Source organism: Nerophis lumbriciformis, linkage group LG29, assembly GCF_033978685.3.
Source record: "Nerophis lumbriciformis linkage group LG29, RoL_Nlum_v2.1, whole genome shotgun sequence".
NCBI lineage: Eukaryota > Metazoa > Chordata > Actinopteri > Syngnathiformes > Syngnathidae > Nerophis > Nerophis lumbriciformis.
Genome location: NC_084576.2, coordinates 20,437,435 through 20,464,308, shown reverse-complemented (window position 1 = coordinate 20,464,308; position 26,874 = coordinate 20,437,435). Strand labels below are relative to the sequence as shown.

The window sequence follows — 26,874 nt, the reverse complement described above, 5'->3', positions numbered from 1 at the left end:
AAACAAGGATGGGGCGAGGGTCACCACTTTGTCAACAAATGCGTGAGCAAATTGTTGAACAGTTTAAGAAAAACCTTTCTCAACCAGCTATTGCAAGGAATTTAGGGATTTCACCATCTACGGTTCGTAATATCATCAAAGGGTTCAGAGAATCTGGAGAAATCACTGCACCTAAGCAGCTAAGCCCGTGACCTTTGATCCCTCAGGCTGTACTGCATCAACAAGCGACATCAGTGTGTAAAGGATATCACCACATGGGCTCAGGAACACTTCAGAAACCCACTGTCAGTAACTACAGTTGGTTGCTACATCTGTAAGTGCAAGTTAAAACTCTCCAATGCAAAGCGAAAACCGTTTATCAACAACACCCAGAAACGCCGTCGGCTTCGCTGAGCCTGAGCTCATCTAAGATGGACTGATACAAAGTGGAAAAGTGTTCTGTGGTCTGACGAGTCCACATTTCAAATTGTTTTTGGAAACTGTGGACGTTGTGTCCTCCGGACCAAAGAGGAAAAGAACCATCCGGATTGTTATAGGTGCAAAGTTGAAATGCCAGCATGTGTGATGGTATGGGGGTGTATTCGTGCCCAAGACATCGGTAACTTACACATCTGTGAAGGCGCCAATAATGCTGAAAGGTACATACAGGTTTTGGAGCAACATATGTTGCCATCCAACCAACGTTACCATGGACGCCCCTGCTTATTTCAGCAAGACAATGCCAAGCCACGTGTTACATCAACGTGGCTTCATAGTAAAAGAGTGCGGGTACTTTCCTGGCCTGCCTGTAGTCCAGACCTGTCTCCCATTGAAAATGTGTGAAGCCTAAAATACCACAACGAAGACCCCCGGACTGTTGAACAACTTAAGCTGTACATCAAGCAAGAATGGGAAAGAATTCCACCTGAGAAGCTTAAAAAATGTGTCTCCTCAGTTCCCAAACGTTTACTGAGTGTTGTTAAAAGGAAAGGCCATGTAACACAGTGGTGAACATGCCCTTTCCCAACTACTTTGTCACGTGTTGCAGCCATGAAATTCTAAGTTATTTATTATTTGCAAAAAAAAAATAAAGTTTATGAGTTTGAACATCAAATATCTTGTCTTTGTAGTGCATTCAATTGAATATGGGTTGAAAAGGATTTGCAAATCATTGTATTCCGTTTATATTTACATCTAACACAATTTCCCGGGCTTTGTAGTACAAACACTTTGTAGAAGTCAACAAAAGACAAGGCCGGCACATTCAAAATACTTCCTGACTTCGGCAACACTCAGAGGACAAACTACTTGTAAATGAGACTCAGAAGTGTAAGAAAATGACTGGACAGCACAATTATAATTGTCAGCTCACTGTAAAATAAAAATAAAAAAGATTTATAATTAAACATATTTATTCCCACATGAACATTGGTACCGTTTTGATTGCCCCGGAAAATGGTACCCAAGCCTAGCCATTATTCGCTCTCCTGATCGTTTATTTGACAGCCATCATGATTTGTTTCAAGTAGCACAAACATCAACGTGATGAAAAATAAATGACACTCTGTGAATTCTCGTGCGGGAAACGTGTCACGTCAGTTGTGTGACAAAAAGCAGGCGAGTGAAGGTGCGCGACGTGTTCACAGCGGATCAGACAATTAGAAAGCAAACAACAGCAAAGAGGAGAAGGAGCAAGAATTCCTGGAAGACTTTTCCACTTTGATGCGTCGCGACAACGGCTGCTTAAGAAGATCACAAACTTGGAACGGGGCGGCGGAGAAAATGAGAGCTCGGGGGAGAGTTGTGACACACAACTTGAGGCGGAATGTGCGACGGTGTGGGTCCCTGAGCCCACTCTGATGTTTTCTGTCACAGCCGGAATGAATGCGATTCATTTGGCCGTGGCACCGCGCCACACAAGGGGGGGCAGCTAAAAAAAAAACAACCCAAAAAACGAAGGCTTGTCAGAATGAGACGGCTAAATGTGCCCTTGCTGTTCCGTGGCAGGGGTGATGAGCCAAACAGAGGGCATGGCAACCATGGCGTGGCGTCTTGATGGATGCCCCAACATTCAAGCCACCGCAGCCCATCAAGCAGGTTTCATCTTGGGCCATGTCCAACCCACCACAAACATTTTTAAAAAGTAGAGATGTCCGATAATGGCTTTTTTGCCGAAATCCAATATTCCGATAATGTCCAACTCTTAATTACCGATCAATCAACCGATACCGATATAAACAGTCGTGGAATTAACACATTATTATGCCTAATTTTGTTGTGATGCCCCGCTGGATGCATTAAACAATGTAACAAGGTTTTCGAAAATAAATCAACTCAAGTTATGGAAAAAAATGCCAACATGGCACTACCATATTTATTATTGAAGTCACAAAGTGCATTTTTTTTTTTTAACATGCCTCAAAACAGCAGCTTGGAATTTGGGACATGCTCTCCCTGAGAGAGCATGAGGAGGTTGAGGTGGGCGGGGTTGAGGGGGGGGGGGGATATTATAGCATCCCGGAAGAGTTAGTGCTGCAAGGGGTTCTGGGTATTTGTCCTGTTGTGTTTATGTTGTGTTACGGTGCGGATGTTCTCCCGAAATGTGTTTGTCATTCTTGTTTGGTGTGGGTTCACAGTGTGGCGCATATTTGTAACAGTGTTAAAGTTGTTTATACGGCCACCCTCAGTGTGACCTGTATGGCTGTTGACCAAGTATGAGTGCATTTACTTGTGTGTGTGAAAAGCCGTAGATATTATGTGACTGGGCCAGCACGCAAAGCAGTGTCTTTAAGGTTTATTGGTGCTCTGTACTTCTCCCTACGTCCGTGTACACAGCGGCGTTTTAAAAAGTCATACATTTTACTTTTTGATACCGATAATTTTGAAACCAATACCGATAATTTCCTCTATTACATTTTAAAGCATTTATCGGCCGATAATATCGGCAGTCCGATATTATCGGACATCCCTATTAAAAAGTTATGTTTTTCTTCGCCTCTTTGCCTTTCATCCACACGTTTTTTTGTCCTTAAGTTAAGTTAAGTTAAAGTACCAATCATTGTCACACACAACAACAAACTTTTTCAAAACGTAAAGCTTTACCGGATAAAACTGAGGTTTTTGGCTGGTGTCAAAATAAATGTACATTATTTAGTGTTACCCACAAAATCATTTAATGGTGGGTGGCACCTCGTCTGCCAGAGAATAAGAAGGAGGGCTCAGTCGTGGCGACTTAACAACTGTTAACCATAACATGTACCGTAAATTTCAGACTATGAGCCGCTAGTTTTTTACCTACACTTTGAACCCTGCGGCTGTAAAAAATGGTGTTTTAATTTATGGATTTTTTAATGCAAAAAGTTTTTTTTTTGTTTTTTTTTAAACAAGCAAATACGGTTTGCAAAGAGGTTCCGCAGTCTCTGTAGCAGAACCTCCAGGTTCTGAAACAGCGTCTTCCCTCAGGCCATAAGACTCTTGAACGCATCATAATAATCCCCTCAATTCCCCCCAAAAATGGATTAACTCGCTGGAATATAAAGACAATATAACATATGCAAAAGTGCAATATATTTATCTGTACATTAATCTATTTATCTATATCTGCACCTTATTGCTCTTTTATCCTGCACTACAACGAGCTAATGCAACTAAATGTTGTTCAAATTTGAATGACAATAAAAGGAAGTCTAAGTACACTGAAAATATGTGTTATTGTTAGTGCTATTGCGCAATCTTTTGGACGAGTTTGCGTCTTCTAAGTCATCCATAGCGTTTCTACTCGTATGGATTCATCACTCCAAGCAACGCTTGTAAGTTTTACAATATAACTAAAACAAATCTCACTGACTAACCCGTCCCATGTGTGATGTGTTTTCATGCATATTTGTGCGTGCTATTGTAATGGTATCAAACTAGCATCGTTCGCTTTAGCTAATATGCTAATACGTTTCCAAGTGTTTGTCATAGTAGTATTAACTTAATACTATTATTAAGTTAATAATACTATTATTAACTTACACGAGCATTCTTTTTGTATTGTTTCGGTTTCGTGAATTAACCAAAGCGTCACCGTGGAGGTATTGAGTCTGTTTAGCTGATTGGAGAGCTAGCTTCCGCAGTTAGTGGTTCCATGACGATGACTTCTGTTTTGTTTGATCAGCCGTTTTACTGCCATTTGTAAACAATTTAGGTATGTAAAACATTCACAAAATCTTTCTGTGTAAATAACTAATTTCACAACATATATATATCTGAGGGGTATAGTCCGGTGCGGCTAATATATGAAAAAAAATCTTTTACTTCTAAGATTTAGTGGGTGAGGCTTGAAATATGGTAATCAGACCACTCAAAATAAATGACTAACCAAATCTATTGGAGAGACTTTTGGCAATTCTGACATGAAAGCATGTACCGTTCTTCTCAAATAGCAGCGAGTTCTGCTGTGGGTCCCTCCCCCATCTAAAAGGACACACATTTATGTAACATTGAAAACTAGAAAAGCACTTCGAGAGCGCACACCTCCACCAGTCCCTACCTCCCCATGGTAAAAAAAAGTCTTGAATCCAAACGGTGATGAGTTGGAACTTTCTGAACTATTTACAGCATAGCTCTTCTCAAACAGGGGAGTGGGCCCCCTGGGGGGGGGACACGGTGCAACTACAGGGAACATGCTTTATCAGTATCATGCAGTATCATGCTTGGAAAAGCTGTGCACTACAAAACCAAACCTGACATCTTCATTTTGATTTAAAAAAAAAAAAATCAACATTGTTCTATTAATTTTTGTTTTGTAGGTTAACGTGTTTTATATATTGTGCTCGGAGTTAATGTCGCTGATCGATTTAAATTCAATATTTTTTTGGTTTTTGTATTTTATTTTTCAGTGTCAAATGGTTCAAGTCTATCCAAAAATGTTTATAGTTTAAATAGGTATGTAATCTATTTATTTATTTTAGGCAAGTTGATGCATTTTAAATCTTTTCTGTTCCAGACTAAAAAACAATGTTAATACAGTTATTATTTCTTGTAAGTTGGTCTATATTTATATACCTACTCAGTGGCCTAGTGGTTAGAGTGTCCGTCCTGAGATCGGTAGGTTGGGAGTTCAAATCCCGGCCGAGTCATACCAAAGACTATAAAAATGGGACCCATTACCTCCCTGCTTGGCACTCAGCATCAAGGGTTGGAATTGGGGGTTAAATCACCAAAATGATTCCCGGGCGCAGCCACCGCTGCTGCCCACTGCTCCCCTCACCTCCCAGGGGGTGATCAAGGGTGATGGGTCAAATGCAGAGAATAATTTCGCCACACCTAGTGTGTGTGTGACAATCATTGGTACTTTAACTTTAACTTTAACTTTATATTTCCTTTTTAGTTGTTTTCTTCAATGTTAGTAAGGATACAATGTGTATGCAGAGGTGTACTTATAACCATTTTTTTGACAAATAATAGTCGTGACAAGGAGTGGAGAGCGGGGCGCACAGTGTTTTCTTCTGTAAAAAAGAAAACAATTGAGAAGCACTGATCTAGCGGAATGAAAGAGAAGGAGTGAACCCTCTTGTCAGTCATACACTATCTTTGTGTATGCGGGACCGCTAGCATACACACAAACAGAAGTTGAGGCTCGAAACGTAGTCGTAAGGTAACGGATCCCCCCCAAAATTTGTAAATCACCCCCAAAATCTAATGACTTAATTGTTCCTGAAATTGTTCCTCATCATTTTAGACATTTCACAAAAGTTTATGATAATTTGCCTATAAGTTTTGGACTTATTATGCTATCAGACGGACAAAGAAACCCCAACAATTACTAAATATATGTTTCGCTTTTCATGTTTTTTTGACTTATTTTGCAAATGCACCGAGGCGAATTCATATGGCACCATTCCTGGGTGGATTTCTCAGGAGAGGAAGAGGGGCGGGTTAACCATTTTGAAATGCAGTCTGCTGAAAATGATGGAAAGCGCCACTCTATATAGCAAGTGACGCTGTGGTTAAAGTTGGAATTGCCACAAAACACATTTTAAGATGTTCAACACTCTGCTGCCATCTGGCAGCTAAAGTACATAGTGCACCCTCCCAATTTGTCACGTTTCATGTGTCAGGTGAACCGTGACGAATGCGGCCATATGAATCCCCTTCCTACTGTATGCAGCAACAAAACAATAATTTTCGACAAATAGTGTATAGGGCTATGAATCTTTGGGCACCACACGATTCGATTTGATTCGATTCTTGGGGGATTCTTGCTATTCAAAACGATTCCCAATTCAAAATCAATACGTTTAAATAACATTGGATGCCAGTTCTATGACGAACTACGTTCCCCCATAAAATAGATAAGCAGCTGTGATAAATGTCTATATTACTTAAAAGAAAGCAGTTTTTGTTTAATAATATTCTACCCAAACATTTAATAAATCCATCCATCCATTTTCTACCGCTTATTCCCTTTTGGGGTCGCGGGGGGCGCTGGAGCCTATCTCAGCTACAATCGGGCGGAAGGCGGGGTAAAGTCAAATATTATTAAGGCAACAAGAGAAGTATCCAACACTTCTATTTTCTAAAATAAATCTGTACAGCAAATATGGGCATCGACATCAACAATATATATATGTATATATATATAATTTTTTTAATTGATTTAAAAAAAAATGTAATCGATTAAGAATCGTTACAAATAAGAATAGCGATTCATTCAAAAATGTATAGTTTTTTTTTTACACCAATACTAGTGTACATATTACACGTCACTATATTGATGAACACACCAAGTCAGCTTTGTCAGGCTTCTGATTGGACAAAAATGCGCATGTGAGCGGGAACAGAATAAAGAAGAATAATGAACATTTTGTTCATTGTCATCATGTTGGCAGCACAGCGACAGCTGCAAGGACAAACATGGACTAAACTACTGCGTCACTTCGTTGTCACCGCAAGCTGCTTAGTGATGAAAACAAGTATTTGATCCCCTTACAACTATATGGAGAGTTCATTTTTATGGTGTTTTTCTTTTTAATTGTGAGAGAGGGACATCATGTAATAAAAATGCATTAAGTTAAAAGGGGAACGGCACTTTAAAAAATGCCTATCATTCACAATCCCTATGTAAGACAAGAACTCATGTTTTTCTTTTTTATGCATTCTAAATCGTAAATAAACATGAGCAAAAAGCCGCTAACAATGGAGTCAATGCGAGCTCCTCTACGTCGCCCATAAAGCTCTAAAAAAACATCCAAAAACCGCCAACAGTACTCCATTTGCATCTCATGACCTGAATATTAACTAAGTTATTAGCCATATTGTTATTATAAGCGCCAACGTAAACAAACTATTTTAACGGTGCCGTGATCACAGAGAGCTAACTAGCTTATGCTGCTATAAAATTGAGATGTTGAGCTGCTGCATCACCTATGCGTTGGTGAAAGTTCTAGATTATAAATCATGTCTTTTATTTGGATAGAAGAAGGCTGTCGACATAAACCGAGAAGTTGGTCAACTTTGACATTCATTCAAAGATGCTTGCTTGCGGCAACTTTTATTTATTTTATTTTTTTCTTACATACGTGAGGATTACGATTAATTCTTCATCAAAACGGGAAGATATAAACATCCCATCAGTGAGAGCAGACATTGTACAGTAAGTGATTGTTGAAATTATGTTCGTAGTTTGTATTTCTTGTTTAGCACTTAGCAATACTGCTACTTGCTGGATTTGTATAGCACACAGCTTCTAAAACGTGTAGATCATCCTCCTTGTATTCAGGCTAAAAAAAAAATAATGTTTCTGGATCATCATTTGTCCCAAAGTAGTCTTTGTTGTCTCTTATGAAGTCTGTCATGATTAATGGTGGTGTTGTTGTTGGAGGGAAATTGACGTCACTCACCACCTGGAGCACCTGTCAGCCAAAGCGTTTTTGCTACGGAGCCACTTCATGGAAGGAATCCTCATTTTTGACCGTTTTTGTGGACCTACCATTGGCCTGTGGAGAGCTGGGACGAACAGAGACTCCTACCAGGAGGACTTTGAGTTGGATGCGCGGTACCGTGAGTACGCTGCGGCTTCCAAACATTTAATCGCTTGCCCGTACGTGCATGCCGCTACGTGCATGTCACGTACGTAACTTTGGGGACTTTGGGGAAATATATGAAGTGTATAAACTTTGCGGAGGTGAACGGCACTTTGGGTTGTGGGATTGAGTGTGTTGTGCAGGTGTTTGATTTGTATTGGCGGTTTGTATGGACGGGAGGGGGGAGATGTTTGTTATGCGGGATTAATTTGTGGCATATTAAATATAAGCCTGATCGTGTTGTGGCTAATAGTTATATATGTCTTGTGTTTATTAATTGTTTTAATCGTTCCCAGCTGAATATCAGGTCCCACCCGTGACTCCTTAATTTGCATAGTGGCAGCGACACCTGGAGAACTTGGGTGCGTTTGTTACAAATTAACACTAAAATTAGCAAAATACATAAATGTTACATGTTATTATACTGTAATGCCGTTACTTTCGGCGGTAAATAGTAATCTAACGCGTTATTTTTCATATTTAGTTACTCAGTTACCGTTACTACATGATGCGTTACTGCGTTATTTTATATTATTTAGAAACTGAGAGGATCTGAGTGTGTTTTATTGGAGAGCTGCAGAAAAGGCGACGAAGAAGAGGCGCGCTGCTCTGTGTGTGGGTGTGGTGCGTGTCTGTGTTTACTAACAAGACATGGCAGAGCCAAAGTCGAGTTTCTTAACATGGAGATATTCTCACTACTTTTCTTTTGTTGACCACAAAGAAAAGAACATTTTAGTTAAATTTAAGTTGTCTTGGTTCAAATATCCTGTCCTAGCAATTCAAATCTGCTGAAACAGCTACAAAAGCAACAGGCTTAGACGAAGCTAGTAAAGAGAGACACACTTCACCTCCTAAGCAACAGCGGCTGGATTTTAACGAGGCACTGCGCACTGAAGGTACACACACTCTGTCAATTCTCTTATATACTGTTGCTCTTTCATTCTAGACTTCTAGAGTGTTTGATTATCACATCACTTTAAATGTATAGACTATAACGTTCACAAACATAAAGAGGGATGCTAGTGGGCCAGGCCAATCTTTCCTTTTCTCTAAACTAAAACTGGAGAAATGTGTCGAGTGTTCTGGGCTTCAGACATGATTTTATTTCAGAATAAAATGCCTGGTTAGGCATTGGTTAGTATGTAGTGTGTGCCTTCCTTGGTTTACAGCTATGTTGTTTGTTACTTATGTATGTTATGTTGCAGCTATTTAAAATAGTTTTGTTAATTTGTTCTGGCCTGAAACAAATTGGCCCTGTGAAACATATCTTTGTCTTTGTGTGTTGTATGTAGACCACATTGCTTAGCAGAGTTCAGTGATGCAAATGCATGTCAAGTTGATCAACAGATTGTATTATTCTCCAGTGCAATAACAGTACTGAAATGAAGGCTAAAAGGGCATTAAAGGACGCCTTTAAAAAAAAATATATATATATATATATATAAGTAACTAAATAGTTACTTTTCACAGTAACACATTTCTTTTTGGTGTAAGTAACTGAGTTAGTAACTGAGTTACTTTTGAAATAAACTAGTAACTGTAACTAGTTACTGGTTTTCAGTAACTAACCCAACACTGGTTATTATGAATGTTACTACATGTAAAAAGAGGATGGAGGTTTTCAGATGTCTTTTAGAGTGCTTTATAGGTGGAATAAAGTGACCCCCATTACCTCGATTATTAGTTGACTTTGATATCATTTATTAACAAGTTAGAATGCATAAAAGAAGAACATGTGTTCCTGTCTCACATAAGGATTGTAGATGTCCCCTTTCAGGTATTGTTTCTTCAAGTGCAAAATAACAGTAAATATTTCAGCTTTTCTTCTAGGGACTCTTTTTTTTTAGCGCAGTCAAACAGGATGTAACGCACAGCGGTTTTATTGTGAAGGCCGGAAAAGAGCTCTTGGTTACTTTCTGGCGCACTTGACGACAGTGCTGCGTGATGAAGACTTAAACTAAAGGCCCGCCCACTCTCAGTTACAATATAATCAATACAAATGTTTACGTTGAACTTCAGGCAGGGTTAGCGTGGTCTGGCTTACCTTTGCCGTGGAGGTGACGTCCACGGTGGAGGAGGTGGTGATGGTTGTGGAATCCTCGCTGACGGTGCTGGAGAGATGCTCGCCACCAGGTTGGGACATCATGCGTGAACTCTGCCGCCTGTGCACAAAACACAAGGACATTTAGGAAGTCCACACTGTGAGCATACACGCCACATTTTGTCTTTGCTGGTGTTTGCATGGCCAGGTGTGGCTCCAAACGACAGAAGCATTTGTGAAACTGGAACAATACAATAAGAGTGTCATTGTAGGTAAATAATACTCTAACACAGACACATGTAAACCTGTTAGCATATTAGCTAATGCTAACGGCGCTAGCTTGAGTAGTATGAGTACATTACGATAGCACGAACAAATATGCATGAAAACACTCCTACATACATCACACATGGAATGGATTAGTAAGTCAGAATTGCCCATCCATCCATCCATCCATCTTATCCCGCTTATCTGAGGTCGGGTCGCGGGGGCAGCAGCCTAAGCAGGGAAGCCCAGACTTTCCTCGCCCCAGCCACTCCGTCCAGTTCTTCCCGGGGCATCCCGAGGCAATCCTAGGCAAGCCGAGAGACATAGTCTTCCCAACGTGTCCTGGGTCTTCCTTGTGGCCTCTTACCGGTCGGACGTGCCCTAAACACCTCCTGACCAGATGCCCGAACCACCTCACCTGGCTGCTCTCGATGTGGAGGAGCAGCGGCTTTACTTTGAGCTCCTCCCCAAAGGTAGTCTGTTTTTGTCAAACCATCTTTTTAATGTGTTCATTTCTTCTGTTTAGTGTTGTCCTGATACCGATATTTTGGTACCGGTGCCAAAATCATTTCAATACTTTTCGGTACTTTGATACTTTACTAAATAAAATAATTTCTGTTGGTTAAGTAGCTTCTTACCCCGTTCAAGAACTTCCCTCAGATTCCATACCTTTCTAATTTGTTTATTAAGATGACAAAGATGATGTTTTGACAAAAACAGACTATCTTTGAATCTCAGTAAAACTAAAATAATGCTATTTAGTAACAATAGAAAAGAGCATCATACACAAATACAAATAGACGGAGTAGACATTGAAAGGGTAAAAGAAACCCGATTTTTGGGAGTATTAATACAAACCCCGTTTCCATATGAGTTGGGAAATTGTGTTGGACGTAAATATAAACGGAATACAATGATTTGCAAATCCTTTTCAACCCATATTCAATTGAATGCACTACAAAGACAAGATATTTGATGTTGAAACTCATAAACTTTATTTTTCTTTTGCAAATAATAATTAACTTAGAATTTCATGGCTGCAACACGTGCCACAGTAGTTGGGAAAGGGCATGTTCACCACTGTGTTACATCATCTTTTCTTTTAACAACACTCAATAAACGATTGGGAACTGAGGAAACTAATTGTTGAAGCTTTGAAAGTGGAATTCTTTCCCATTCTTGTTTGATGTTGTCATGTCTGTGTAATCATGTTTTGTTTTAAGTCATGTTTTGTTTAGTTATTGGACTCTTTAGTTTCCCTTGCCTTGTTTCCATGATTACCCATTAGTTTCACCTGTTCCACGTTTGGACTCATTGTGCACTCTTGTTTGTCACCATAGCAACCCATTAGTTTTCACCTGTCACGTCACGCACCTGTTTCACGTTTTGAGTCACGCACCTGTTTTCGTTAATCATGTCTGTAGTATTTAAGTTCATTGTTTTTCAGTTTGTCTTTCTGGTGACATCCCCACAATTATGCTCTGCACATTTCTGACACTTGATTTCATGTCCATCGTTCATGCTTCTCCTTTTATTCCATGCCAAGTAAGTTTTGTTTATTAATGCTATAGTCTTTTGGTTTCATAGTTTGTTCTCCGCCACTGTGCGCGCTTTTCGTTTGTACTTTATTTTGATATATTAAATAAATCATGTATTTACATTCCCGTCTCGCCCGAGCCAACTTTCCGTTGCATTCCGGAAAAGCAAACACCCAGGACCAAGTCATGACAGATGTACAGCTTCAGTCGTTCAACAGTCCGGGGTCTCCGCTGTTGTATTTTACGCTTCATAATGCGCCACACATTTTCGATGGGAGACAGGTCTGGACTGCAGGCGGGCCAGGAAAGTACCCGCACTCTTTTTTTACGAAGCCACGCTGTTGTAACACGTGCTGAATGTGGCTTGGCATTGTATTGCTGAAATAAGCAGGGGCGTCCATGAAAAAGACGGCGCTTAGATGGCAGCATATGTTGTTCCAAAACCTGTATGTACCTTTCAGCATTAAGGGTGCCTTCACAGATGTGTAAGTTACCCATGCCTTGGGCACTAATGCACCCCCATACAATCACAGATGCTGGCTTTTGAACTTTGCGTCGATAACAGTCTGGATGGTTCGCTTCCCCTTTGGTCCGGATGACACGATGTCGAATATTTCCAAAAACAATTTGAAATGTGGACTCGTCAGACCACAGAACACTTTTCCACTTTGCATGAGTCCATCTTAGATGATCTCGGGCCCAGAGAAGCCGGCGGCGTTTCTGGATGTTGTTGATAAATGGCTTTCGCTTTGCATAGTAGAGCTTTAACTTGCTCTTACAGATGTAGCGACGAACTGTATTTAGTGACAGTGGTTTTCTGAAGTGTTCCTGAGCCCATGTGGTGATATCCTTTAGAGATTGATGTCGGTTTTTGATACAGTGCCGTCTGAGGGATCGAAGGTCACGGACATTCAATGTTGGTTTCCGGCCATGCCGCTTATGTGGAGTGATTTCTCCAGATTCTCTGAACCTTTTGATGATATTATGGACCGTAGATGTTGAAATCCCTAAATTTCTTGCAATTGCACTTTGAGAAACGTTGTTCTTCAACTGTTTGACTATTTGCTCACGCAGTTGTGGACAAAGGGGTGTACCTCGCCCCATCCTTTCTTGTGAATGACTGAGCATTTTTTGGGAAGCTGTTTTTATACCCAATTATGGCACCCACCTGTTCCCAATTAGCCTGCACACCTGTGGGATGTTCCAAATAAGTGTTTGATGAGTATTCCTTAACTTTATCAGTATTCATTGCCACCTTTCCCAACTTCTTTGTCACATGTTGCTGGCATCAAATTCTAAAGTTATTGATTATTTGCAAAAAAAAAATTTTTTTTATCAGTTTGAACATCAAATATGTTGTCTTTGTAGCATATTCAACTGAATATGGGTTGAAAATTATTTGCAAATCATTGTATTCCGCTTATATTTACATCTAACACAATTTCCCAACTCATATGGAAACGGGGTTTGTAGATGATAAAATGAACTGGAAATCTCAAAACATACAACATAAGGTGGCAAAAAACATTTCAATAATGAATAAAGCAAAATACGTCCTGGGCCAAAAATCACTTGATATTCTCTACTGCTCGCTAGTGTTACCATATCTGAGTTATTGTGCAGAAATATGGGGAAATAACTACAAATGTGCGCTACATTTGTTAACCGTGTTACAAAAAAGATCAATTAGACTGACACATAAAGTTGGACATAGAGAACTTACAAACACTTTATTTATTGAGTCAAAAATATTCAAGTTCGATGATTTGTTAAAATTGCAAACAGCTAAAATGATGTACAAAGCAAACTATTACCTGCTACCAAAGAATGTACAACAATTCTTCTCAACTAAAGAGAAGAAATATAACCTTAGATCAGACCTGGGCATTCTGCGGCCCGCGGGCCACATCCGGCCCTCTGTGCGTCCCTGTCAGGCCCGCGTGAGGCCAATCATAAATTACAAAATAAATGTAAAAAAGTATCTATGTCGAGTGTGCAATACAACGGTGCTGCTTTTGTTTTGAAAAGCGTTATTTGTATTACTTCCGTGTGGACGTATGCGCGTGCGTGATTGTGAGTGAATGTGAACAGCTGCAATCACAAATTACAAAATAAAGTTGAAAAAACATCTATGTCGTGTGCGCAATACAACGGTGCTGCTTTTATTTTGAAAAGTGTTATTTATGGGCCTATGTCCGTGTGTAACCTGTGAGTGAAGGTGCACAGCGACAAGTGATGCACGGTTTACACCCGAGACGCTTAAAAGAGAAAAGTTGATGACGAATGCCGTGTTTTCAACAAGACATGGACTGCCAAGCAACGTTCCCTCTAGGGTGCACGCCTGCGCAATTGCTCACAGCTCAAGCGTCCTCTGCGCACAGCAAATATATGCCGCGCACCAAATCAAACTCATCTGAATTCTAAACAAAATAAACACATTTATTGTGTGTAATTTTGCAATGCAACTCTGAGTGACAGTGACAACAAGCGGCCCTAACGGTGTTCGTCAACACCGTTCAATTGAACACCGTTCAATTATTGTAACGTCTATCGAGATGCTTCCAGGCCAGGAATTATATCGATCACTTTATTGAGCAAAATTGTTTATTTCGGCCATAACCACACCAAAAACATGAGTAAAAAACTTCTATCTCGAAAAACTAGTCATTTTCTGCCGTACAAACCAACTTGTCATCTGTCACCAACACGCATACCACTAAACCACTGATGCGTTTATGGCCACACAAAAAGTCGGACAACTCAAACACCACACAAAGTTACACTATGACTCTTTAGTCATACGTGTGCTTATTTTACTGTCATTTATTATTAATGTCAATTTATTGATATTAATCATGGAATGCTGTTACTAGAGAAAGTTACAGGAATGCACACTTCATCCTATGCAACATGAGGATGTTTAAGGGGAACTAAATGTGATCTCTGAAAGGGGTACAAATGATTTCCAAAGCAGTGCTTTTGGTATAAAGTTAAGTTAGGTTAAATGAAAGTATTATTATTATTATTAATTATTATTATTATTATTATTTATCTTACGGTATATATCAAAAATAATATTGAGCAAAATTTAATTGAAATATTGTCGATGTGGCCCTCCAGCAGTGCTCGGGTTGCTCATGCGGCCCCCGGTAAAAAATAATTGCCCACCCCTGCCTTAGATGAAAATCTAATTCAAAACATTTGTATGCACGTACAACACTTACAACCTTTAGCATATCAGTATGTGGAATACATTATGGAATGGATTAAGTAATGAAGTTAAAATTGTACTCATATGATCCAGTTTAAGAGGTTGTTCAAATTAATAGTGCTTTGAAAAGTACAAAGAAGAAGAATTGTGAGAAACACTTTCAACCTTATTGAAAATAAGATATTCTTCATCTCAGTATGTTAATAATGACCAGTGTTGGGTTAGTTACTGAAAACCAGTAACTAGTTACAGTTACTAGTTACTTTATTTAAAAAGTAAATCGGTTACTAACTCAGTTACTTACACCAAAAAATAATGCGTTACTGTGAAAAGTAACTATTTAGTTAATTATATATATTATTTTTTAAGCCCCCCTTTAATGGCCTTTTAGCCTTCATTTCAGTACTGTTATTGCACTGGAGAATAATACAATCTGTTGATCAACTTGACATGCATTTGCATCACTGAACTCTGCTAAACAATGTGCTCTACATACAACACACAAAGACAAAGATATGTTTCAAAGGGCCAATTTGTTTCAGGCCAGAACAAATTGACAAACCTATTTTAAATAGCTGCAACATAACATATATAAGTAACAAACAGCATAATAACAACATAGCTGTAAACCAAGGAAGGCACACACTCCATACACAAAGCCTAACCAGGCGTTTTTTTCTCTCAGGGAATTCTGAAATAAAATAATGTCTGAAGCCCAGAACACTCTACACATTTCCCCAGTTTTAGTTTAGAGATAAGGAAATATTGGCCTGGCCCACTAGCATCCCTCTTTATGTTTGTGAACTTTATAGTCTATACATTTAGAGTAATGTGATAATCAAACGCTCTAGAAGTCTAGAATGAAAGAGCAACAGAATATAATAGAATTCACAGAGTGTGTGTACCTTCAGTGCGCAGTCCCTCGTTAAAATGCAGCCGCTGTTGCTTAGGAGGTGAAGTGTGTCTCTCTTTACTAGCTTCGTCGAAGCATGTTGCTTTTGTAGCTGTTTCAGCAGATTTGAATTGCTAGGATAGGATCTTTGATCCAAGACACAACTTACATTTAACTAAAATGTTCTTTTCTTTGTGGTCGACAAAAGAAAAGTAGTGAGAATATCTCCATGTTAAGAAACTCGACTTCGGGCTTCGCCATGATGTCTTGTTAGTAAACACAGACACGCCCACTCCCACGCACACACATACACACAGACAGCGCGTGGCGCGCCTCTTCCGCAGCGCTCCAATAAAACACACTCAGATCTTCTCAGTTTCTAGCCGATACTACATAAAAAATAACGTAAAATAACGCAGTAACGCATCATGTAGTAACGGTAACTGAGTTACTGAATATAAAAAATAACGCGTTAGTCCCAACACTGATAATGACTGTTGTATTACACATTCACGGAGGTCATTTTACTATAAATAAGTCAGTAAATGAATGTATATATTTGTAAACGCTCTGAAGTGGGAAAGGGGTAGGACAGGGGTCGGCAACCCAAAATGTTGAAAGAGCCATATTGGACCAAAAATACAAAAACAAATCTGTCTGGAGCCGCAAAAAATTAAAAGCCATATTACATACAGATAGTGTGTCATGAGATATAAATTGAATTAAGAGGACTTAAAGGAAACTAAATGAGCTCAAATATAGCTACAAATTAGGCACAATGATGCAATATGTACATATAGCTAGCCTAAATAGCATGTTAGCATCGATTAGCTTGCAGTCATGCAGTGACCAAATATGTCTGATTAACACTCCACACAAGGCAATAACATCAACAAAACTCACCTTTCATGCACAACGTTAAAAGTTTGGTGGACAAAATGAGACAGAAAAAGAAGTGGCATAAAACACGTCCTAGAAAGTCAGAGAAAGTTATACATGTAAACAAACTACGGTGAGTTCAAGGACCGCCAAAATTAGTAGGACAAAACGGCGCTCGCCAAATACTCGAATCAGTGAAGCATGTTTAATACAAACAGTGTGCTTTGTAACAATTAGGGAGGTTTGTGTCATGTTTGTCCTCCTACAGAAACCATATTAAAACAAAAAATAGATTTTTTTCCCCCTCATCTTTTTCCATTTTTCATACATTTTTTAAAAAGCTCCAGAGAGCCACTAGGGCGGCGCTAAAGAACAAGAGCCGCGGGTTGCCGACCCCTGGGGTAGGATTAAATAAGCTTTGCTTCTTCCTACTCCTTTTCGGACCTGATGTAAAGTGAAATGATATGAAATTGTGTGATGTATTATGCTGTAAGTGTGTTCATGTTTGAAATAAACTAAAGAAAGAAAGAAAGAAAGAAGATATTATGATTAAATGCTTTTGTTAAATCCATAAACACTGCAGCAGCACATCTATTGCATTGGTAATCTCTTCCGTTATTTCATTGAATGCCATCCGGGGCGTCACTAGCTTTTAAGGACAGGGGGGGCTTTGCCCCCAGGAGATGCACAGGATGCGAGCGAATGTTACGCACGAGCACAAAACTTCCCAAACGGCTAACAAAGACTTAGAAATTATTCATTGTTATTATTATTATTTTTTTTAAATGCACGGGACGAAATGAAATGCTCCCCGGGACGATGGCGTTCAACCATATATTTTCTTTTTCTTTTTATGTATTTATTCATTTTACATTTTATATTAATTGTCTTGGTTTTTCCTCCCTCTGAAAATCCTATTAAATGTTTAACAAGCCATCCTATAATAATAAAACAGCTATTAATATTAATGTAACAATACAATAAAACAAATATATTTAATGATGTTTTTTTCATTATTTTAACAATAGGCTTATGTATATTACTTTATATAGATTCTACAAGAAACACAAAACTTAAAAAATAAATGATTTACAATTGCACACACAAGGTTTTGTGCAGCTTCACTCATTGTAAAGGAAGATAATGTGCTTCGTACACCTGCAGGTCCGCAAGAAAGGTTGCAGAGAAAATGCGGGCTGGAATTTGAGTGATGTGGGCATTTTCTATATGAACAAGTGGAATGGATTGGATACCGACGCACGAAAGGGGCTCTCTACCTTACGCTACGAAGTGAGGGGAAACTGAGTGAATAATAACAGGTTATGTGATTATTTATTTAAACTCATATTTGGGCCACTTTATAATGAATATGTCGGCATTTATTTGTAAAAAAAACAACAAAAAAAACACCAAATTATTTAGGGGGGCTTAAGAATATTTTAGGGGGGCTTGAGAACCCCTAAAATAGGCCTAACAACGCCAATGAATGCCATTAATGTTGAGATGTTGGCTCTGTATCCATATTGGTTGTCTGTGAGTGTTTCATTTTTATTCATGAATTTGTCCAATCTGTTGTTAAACAGTTTTTGAATGATTTTAGAACATTGTGGAAGTAGAGAAACAGGTCTGTAGTTTGTCACCAGTCTTATAAATTGGTACAACTTTTGCTATTTTCATTTTGTCTGGGAATTTCCCTGTTTGAAATGATATGTTGCTGATACACGTTAAAGGTTCTGAAATCTCTTCAATAACCTTTATTTATCATTTTCATATCAATTCCGTTAAAATCAGTTGCGTTCTTGGATTCACATTTTTTCACCATATTGATAAGTTCCTCTTTTGTCACACCTTCGAGGAACATCGAGTGGGGATTAGCGTGTTTGACGATCTCAAATGTGAAATACCTCCCACACACTCACAGATGAGTCTGTGGATGAACACCTTTGGGCCAGCGTCCCAGCCTATCTCGACCTGCCAGCATACGTGACGAGCTCGGCAAAAAGCAAGCCCGTCTCCGGGACGTGGGGCCCCGATTCCCAGCAGCAGAAGAAAAAGTGCAGACGGCGTTACGCAAGCGAGCGCTTCAAGAAGAATAATCAGCAGCAGGCGTCCCTAATCTGAGTGCAGACATTAACCCTTTCAGTGCCGCAACGGCAATATGTGGAAGTAGAAGCGAGTCCAAGCAAGACAGCGTGTGTCCATGGAAACATCTACTAGACACTTTGCTGCCATGGCTGATTGGCAAGGAGGAAGACACACATTTGCTCGTATTAGCGATGGATAAATGAGGCCTCAGTGAGTGTGTGGCACATTCACTGGCTGTATTGATGCCGCAATGACACTAGAGATGGGTACCGAATTTCTTTTTAGGCACCGACCGAATCCCGCCAGTCCTACCGGGCGCCGATGAATGTAAAGTCCACCGGTGACATGTTTCGGTACCTGGGTTGCGCTTGACATCACAACTCAGCCAGGTCTTCGCACTTCGGCACTTGCCGATCACTCCAGCAGCACTGAGAGCGGACTCAGTCAAACTACTGTCGCAATTTTCAACGCCAACAAAATGTTTTTACTCAAAATACGCCCCAACGTAAGTTAAGTAAGGATACTTGTGTCCAAATATGCACTAGCTTAATGCTATCATACATTGGCTTTGCTATTGACATGCTACTGATTAGCATTAGCGATTTTACAAAGCAAATGACTCAAAAAGTGCTCCAGCGTAAGTTAAGTAAGGCTCCACTTTTCCCAAAATCCGTTAGCTTGATGCTAATATACATTGGCTTTGCTATTGACATGCTACTGATTAGCATCAGCGATTTTACAAAGCAAATGAATCAAAAAGTGCTCCAACGCAAGTTGAGTAAGGCTCCACTTTTCCCAAAATGCGTTAGCTTGATGCTAATATGCATTGGCTTTGCTATTGACATGCTACTGATTAGCATCAGCAATTTTACAAAGCATATGACTCAAAAAGTGCTCCAGCGAAAGTTAAGTAAGGCTCCACTTTTCCCAAAAATGTGCTAACTTGATGCTAATATACATTGGCTTTGCTATTGACATGCTACTGATTAGCATTAGCGATTTTACAAAGCAAATGAATCAAAAAGTGCTCCAACGCAAGTTAAGTAAGGCTCCACTTTTCCCAAAATGCGTTAGCTTGATGCTAATATACATTGGCTTTGCTATTTACATGCTACTGATTAGCATTAGCGATTTTACAAAGCAAATGACTCAAAAAGTGCTCCAGCGAAAGTTAAGTAAGGTTCCACTTTTCCCAAAAATGTGCTAGCTTGATGCTAATATACATTGGCTTTGCTATTGACAGGCTATTGATTAGCATTAGCGATTTTACAAAGCAAATTACTCAAAAAGTGCTCCAGCGTAAGTTAAGTAAGGATCCACTTTTCCCAAAAATGTGCTAGCTTGATGCTAATATACATTGGCTTTGCTATTGACATGCTACTGATTAGCATTAATAAATAAATAAATGATAAATGGGTTGTACTTGTATAGCGCTTTTCTACCTTCAAGGTACTCAAAGCGCTTTGACACTACTTCCACATTTACCCGTTCACACACACATTCACACACTGATGGCGGGAGCTGCCATGCAAGGCGCTAACCAGCAGCCATCAGGAGCAAGGGGTGAAGTGTCTTGCTCAGGACACAACGGACATGACGAGGTTGGTACTAGGTGGGGATTGAACCAGGGACCCTCGGGTTGCGCACGGCCACTCTCCCACTGCGCCACGCCGTCCCATTAGCATTAGCGATTTTACAAACCATATGAATCAAAAAGTGCTCCAACGCAAGTTAAGTAAGGTTCCACTTTTCCAAAAATGCACTAACTTGATGCTAACATACATTGGCTTTGCTATTGACATGCTACTGATTAGCATTAGCAATTTTACAAAGCAAATGACTCAAAAAGTGCTCCAGCGTAAGTTAAGTAAGGCTCCACTTTTCCCAAAATGCGTTAGCTTGATGCTAATATACATTGGCTTTGCTATTGAAATGCTACTGATTAGTACTAGCAATTTTACATGGCAATTTTAAACACCCCCAAAATTGTTGATGAAAACTACAACCGAGATGCTCGTTACAATCAAACAGCTGGTGTGTACTATGTACAATACTTCCAGTGTTAAAACTTTCTAGGGCGCAACAGAAAACAAAACCACTCAACATAAACTATACACTAGTGCCATGTAACGTCTTGGACTTGCAACTGAAATGAATACTTAGTGTCATACTTGCAAGAGACTTAGAAATGTGATACTAAAACAAGATAGCAACTGGACAGCAGTTATCATAATCCGCTCATTTTTATATGTTGCAATAAAAAATGAGATTTTGTCATCAAAAATAACAAATATTTATCAACACACACGGAAAGTTGGTACCGTTAAGTAGGGATGTCGGATAATATCGGACTGCCGATATAATCGGCCGATAAATGCTGTAAAATGTATTATTGGAAATTATCGGTATCGGTTTCAAAATGATCGGTATGGGTTTCAAAAAGTAAAATGTATGACTTTTTAAAACGTCGCTGTGTACACGGACGTAGGGAGAAGTACAGAGCGCCAATAAACCTTAAAGGCACTGCCTTTGCGTGCCGGCCCAGTCACATAATATCTGCGGCTTTTCACACACACAAGTGAATGCAAGGCAATATTGGTCAAGAGCCATACAGGTCACACTGAGGGTGGCCGTATAAACAACTTTAACACTGTTACAAATATGCGCCACACTGTGAACCCACACCAAACAAGAATGACAAACACATTTCGGGAGAACATCCGCACCGTAACACAACAGAACAAATACCCAGAACACCTTGCAGCACTAACTCTTCCGGGACGCTAAAATATACAACTACCCCAAAAAAAAAAGAAAAAAAAAAGGCATAATAATGTGTTAATTCCACGACTTTATATATTGGTATCGGTTGATATCGGAATCGGTAATTAAGAGTTGGACAACATCAGAATATCGGATATCGGCAAAAAAGCCATTATCGGACATCTCTACCGTTAAGTACCGGTGTCAATTCCCAGGTATCGGGAATTGGTATTGGTGTCTAGCTATTCCTCATCCTCCAGTGATAATGCTACTTGTATAAAACAGTATCAGTTCTAATAAGAATGGTACACATCCTTAACTGACACTGTATTGTTGATTTGATAATGGCGCCATTTGCTGGATTAGAAAAGTCACTATATTTGATTTACAAATAAAACTAATAGTTAGCAATTGCATTTTTTTATTTTTTTTTTCAAAATAAATGAGTATGATATGGGAAACTTTGTCAGTGTGCCAAAGAGGAAATCGCTTGCCTTATTTGGTAAATATCGCACACTTCGGAATGTTACCTTCTTCTTAGTTCCATTTAGATGGACGTTAACAGCAGCTGTATCATCCACATGCTTTTTTCTTAAAGTGACACACACATTGAGGGACACTCCTTGTGTTTCATAATCATCTGACCCGACACTTGCTGGTATGAACTTTGACCCGGGACCACAATCCCAGGAGACGTCTGACGAACCGCAGCGAGGATTTAAAATCTAATCTTTCAAGGCGGTGTTTTGGCCGGCCGTCACGCGCGAGGCGTTTCACAGTGGACAACTCGGAGGACGCGTGTAAATCTGCCTGATTAGAAACGCCGGCGACATAAATGCATTCCTCGCTCCAATAAATCTCGGTTATTATCTCATTACCGCGGAAAACATCGACGCGTCCAGCAGCGAGGAGTGCACCGACACGCACGTTCACGTCTAAAAAGGCACACAATTGCAGGAAAACTTGAGAAAAGGCAAACCTGATTCAAAACAAGGGTGTCCAAACTTTTTCCAGCAAGGGTACTAAAAAAAGTAAGGATGCATGCCAGGGGGCCACTTTGATACCTTTTTTTAACCTATCATTCACAATCCTTATGTAAGACAAGAACACATTTTCTTTTTTTGTGCATTCTAATTTGTAAAATATGGCAAGTACGAGGTGGCTAACAATGCAGCTAATGGAAGTACACTATTCTGCCTAAAAAACATCCAAAAACAGCCAACAATACTCCAATTACATCTCGTAGCCTGCATATTAACCAAGTATTAGCGATATTGTTATTATAAGCGCAAACACCGAGGAACTACTTTTAGTGTTGTCGTGACCACACAGAGCTAACTAGCTAATGTAGCTACACAACCCAAAACCAGTGAAGTTGGCACGTTGAGTAATTCGTAAATAAAAACAGAATACAATGATTTGCAAATCCTTTTCAACTTATATTCAATTGAATAGACTGCAAAGACAAGATATTTAATGTTTGAACTGAGAAACTTAATTTCTTTTTGCAAATCATTAACTTGGAATTTAATGCATTGCAAAAAAGTTGGCACAGGGGCATTTTTACCACTGTGTTACATGGCCTTTCCTTTTAACAACACTCAGTAAACGTTTGGGAACTGAGGAGATAATTTTTTTTTACTTTTCAGGTGGAATTCTTTCCCATTTTTGCTTGATGTACAGCTTAAGTTGTTCAACAGACCGGGGTCTCCGTTGTGGTATTTTACGATTCATAATGCGCCACACCTTTTCAATGGGAGACAGGTCTGGACTAGGCCAGTCTAGTACCCGCACTCTTTTACTACGAAGCCACGCTGTTGTAACACGTGGCTTGGCATTGTCTTGCTGAAATAAGCAGGGGCGTCCATGATAACGTTGCTTGGATGGCAACATATGTTGCCCCAAAACCTGCATGTACCTTTCAGCATTAATGGTGCCTTCACAGATGTGTAAGTTACCCATGCCTTGGAAACTAATACACACCTATACCATCACAGATGCTGGCTTTTGAACTTTGCGCCTATAACAATCCGGATGGTTCTTTTCCTCCTTGTTCCGGAGGACACGTTGTCCACAGTTACCAAAAACAGTTCGAAATGTGGACTCGTCACACCACAGAACACTTTTCCACTTTGCATCAGTCCATCTTAGATGAGCTCGGGCTGGGTGTTGTTGATAAATGGTTTTCACTTTGCATAGTAGAGTTTTAACTTGCACTTACAAATGTAGCGACCAACTGTAGTTACTGACAGTGGTTTTCTGAAGTGTTCCTGAGCCCACGTGGTGATATCCTTTACACACTGATGTCGCCTAAGGGATCGAAGGTCCGTAATATCATCGCTTACGTGCAGTGATTTCCCCAGATTCTCTAAAACTTTTGATGATACTATGGGTAACTTACACATCTGTGAAAGCACCATTAATGCTGAAAGGTACATACAGGTTTTGGAGCAATCCAAGCAACGTTATCATGGACGCCCCTGCTTATTTCAGCAAGACAATGCCAAGCCACATGTTACAACAGCGTGGCTTCATAGTAAAAGAGTGCGGGTACTAGACTGGCCTGCCTGTAGTCCAGACCTGTGTCCTGGGCATGACGTTAAAGTGCATCCGGCAGTGGAGGCTCCTCTATGGGGTCTTGGGGCACTAGGAGGTTAACCCCTTTACTACTGTTACCCCAGGTGGCCCTTGGCAAAAGCCTAGTACCTGACTGCCCCCTAGCCAGGGATACGGTGAAGACCTCAACGGCGGAGCAGGCGGAAGATGGTGGATTTAAGAACTACCACAACGGCTGCGATGGCGGAAGAAGGCTGCAGCAGAAAAGGGTCCCCAGTCGTCTTGGACTCCATGCCACTGGACCCTGACCCGATTCTGTCAAGGATCGTGTGGTGACTGTCTGTGCACCAGTCTCCCCACGTAAAACAAAGTCACGCACAGGCATCCTCCATAAAGGGATACACCCCTACCAGGAGGATCGTCATTGTGGCACATTATGAAGCGTAAAATACCACAACGGAGACTGTTGAACAACTTAAGCTGTACATCAAGCAAGAATGGGAAAGAATTGACTTCCCGCGACCCCGTAAGGGACAAGCGGTAGGAAATGACTGCCTGACTTCTATTTACACTTGTATAACCTTCAGACTGTGCCGATCTCATCACTGCACTTACAATACTTAGGCGTGGGTATATTTCACATTTGACCCGTTACAGTACAAATTCCAGGTACCTGGGAATTGATACCGGTACTCAACAGTACTCATTTTTGTATCTATGTGTTCATGTTGTAATATGTGTTATTTTGTTTATTGATAGAATACATACATTTATTGGAATATTTAAAAAAAGAGCTGATACTGATAACTTTCCAGTTGTCACAACGTGAGTTAATATGTAAGGCTCCACTTTTCCAAAAATGCGAGAGATTGATGCTAACATACATTGGCTTTGCTATTGACATGCTACTGATCAGCAATAGCGATTTTAAAAAGCAAATTACCCAAAAAGTGATCCAAAAATTAGTTAAGTAAGGCTTTACTTTTCAAAAAAATGGGCTAGCTTGATGCTAATATACATTGGCTTAGCTATTGACATGTTACTGATTAGCATTAGCGATTTTACAAAGCTAAAGACTTAAAAAGTGCTCCAACATGAGTTAAATAAGGCTCCACTTTTGCAAAAATGTGCTAGATTGATGCTAACATACTGTACATTGGCTTTTCTATTGACATGATACTGATTAGCATTAGCCATTATAAAAAGCAAATGACCTAAAAAGTGCTCCAAAGTGAGTTAGTAAGGCATCACGTTTCCAAAAAATGGGCTAGCTTGCTGCTAATATACATTGCCTTAGCTATTGGCATGCTACTGATTAGCATTAGCGATTTTACAAAGCAAAAGAGCTAAAAAGTGCTCCAACACGAGTTAAATAAGGCTCCACTTTTGCAAAAATGCGCTAGCTTGATGCTAACCCACATTGGCTTTGCTATTGACATGCTACTGATTAGCATTAGCGATTATAAAAAGGGAACTACTTTTAAAAAACGCTCCAATGAGAGTTAAGGCTCCACTTTTCCAAAAATGCGCGAGATTGATGTTAACATACATTGGCTTTTCTATTGACATGCTACTGATTAACATTAGCGATTTTAAAAAGCAAGTGACTCAAAAAGTGCTCCAAAGTGAGGTAAGTAAGGCTTAACTTTTCCAAAAAATGGGTTAGCTTGATGCTAATATACATTGGTTTTGCTATTGACATGCTACGTATTAGCATTAGCGATTTTAAAACGCAAATGACTCAAAAAGTGCTCCAACGTGAGTTAAGTAAGGCTCCACTTTTCAAAAAAATGGGTTAGCTTGATGCTAACATACATTGGCTTTTCTATTTACATGCTATGATTAGCGTTAGCAATTTTAAAAAGCAAATGACTCAAAAAGTGCTCCAAAGTGAGGTACGTAAGGCTTCACTTTTCCAAAAAATGGGTTAGCTTGATGCTAATATACATTGGCTTAACTATTGATATGCTATGATTAGCATTATTGATTTTAAAAACCCAATGACTGAAAAAGTGCTCCGAAGAAATGCGCGAGATTGATGCTAACATACATTGGCTTTTCTATTGACATGCAACTGATTAGCATTAGCGATTTTAAAAAGCAAATGACTCAAAAAGTGCTCCAATGTGAGTTAAGTAAGGCTCTACTTTTCCAAAAATTTGCTAGCTTTTCTATTGACATGCTACTGATTAGCATTAGCGATTTTAAAAAGCAAATGACTTAGAAAGTGCTCCAAGGTGAGTTAAGGCTTTACTTTTCCAAAAGAATGGGCTAGCTTGATGCTAATACACATTGGCTTAGCTACTGACATGCTACTGATTAGCATTAGCGATTTTACAAAGCAAAAGACTCAAAAAGTGTTCCAAAGTGAGTTAAGTAAGACTTCACGTTTCCAAAAAATGGGATAGCTTGATGCTAATATACATTGGCTTAGCTATCGACATGCTACTGATTAGCATTAGCGATTTTACAAAGCAAAATACTTAAAAACTGCTCCAACATGAGGTAAATATGGCTCCACTTTTGCAAAAATGCGCGAGCTTGATGCTAACACACATTGGCTTTGCTATTGACATGCTACTGATTAGCATTAG

At 39.6% G+C, this 26,874-nt stretch overlaps 1 protein-coding gene across 9 annotated transcripts in view; it reads right to left on the bottom strand.

Moving 5' to 3' along the window:
- The window catches only part of plekha7a (pleckstrin homology domain containing, family A member 7a), a 321,572-nt gene that overhangs the window by 108,877 nt on the left and 185,821 nt on the right, over positions 1-26,874 (bottom strand). For all 9 annotated transcript variants that reach the window (XM_061924802.1, XM_061924808.1, XM_061924804.1 and 6 more), the window contains one exon: positions 10,093-10,210. In XM_061924802.1, coding sequence (XP_061780786.1) covers positions 10,093-10,210 — 118 coding nt within the window. The remainder of the gene's footprint in view (positions 1-10,092; positions 10,211-26,874) is intronic.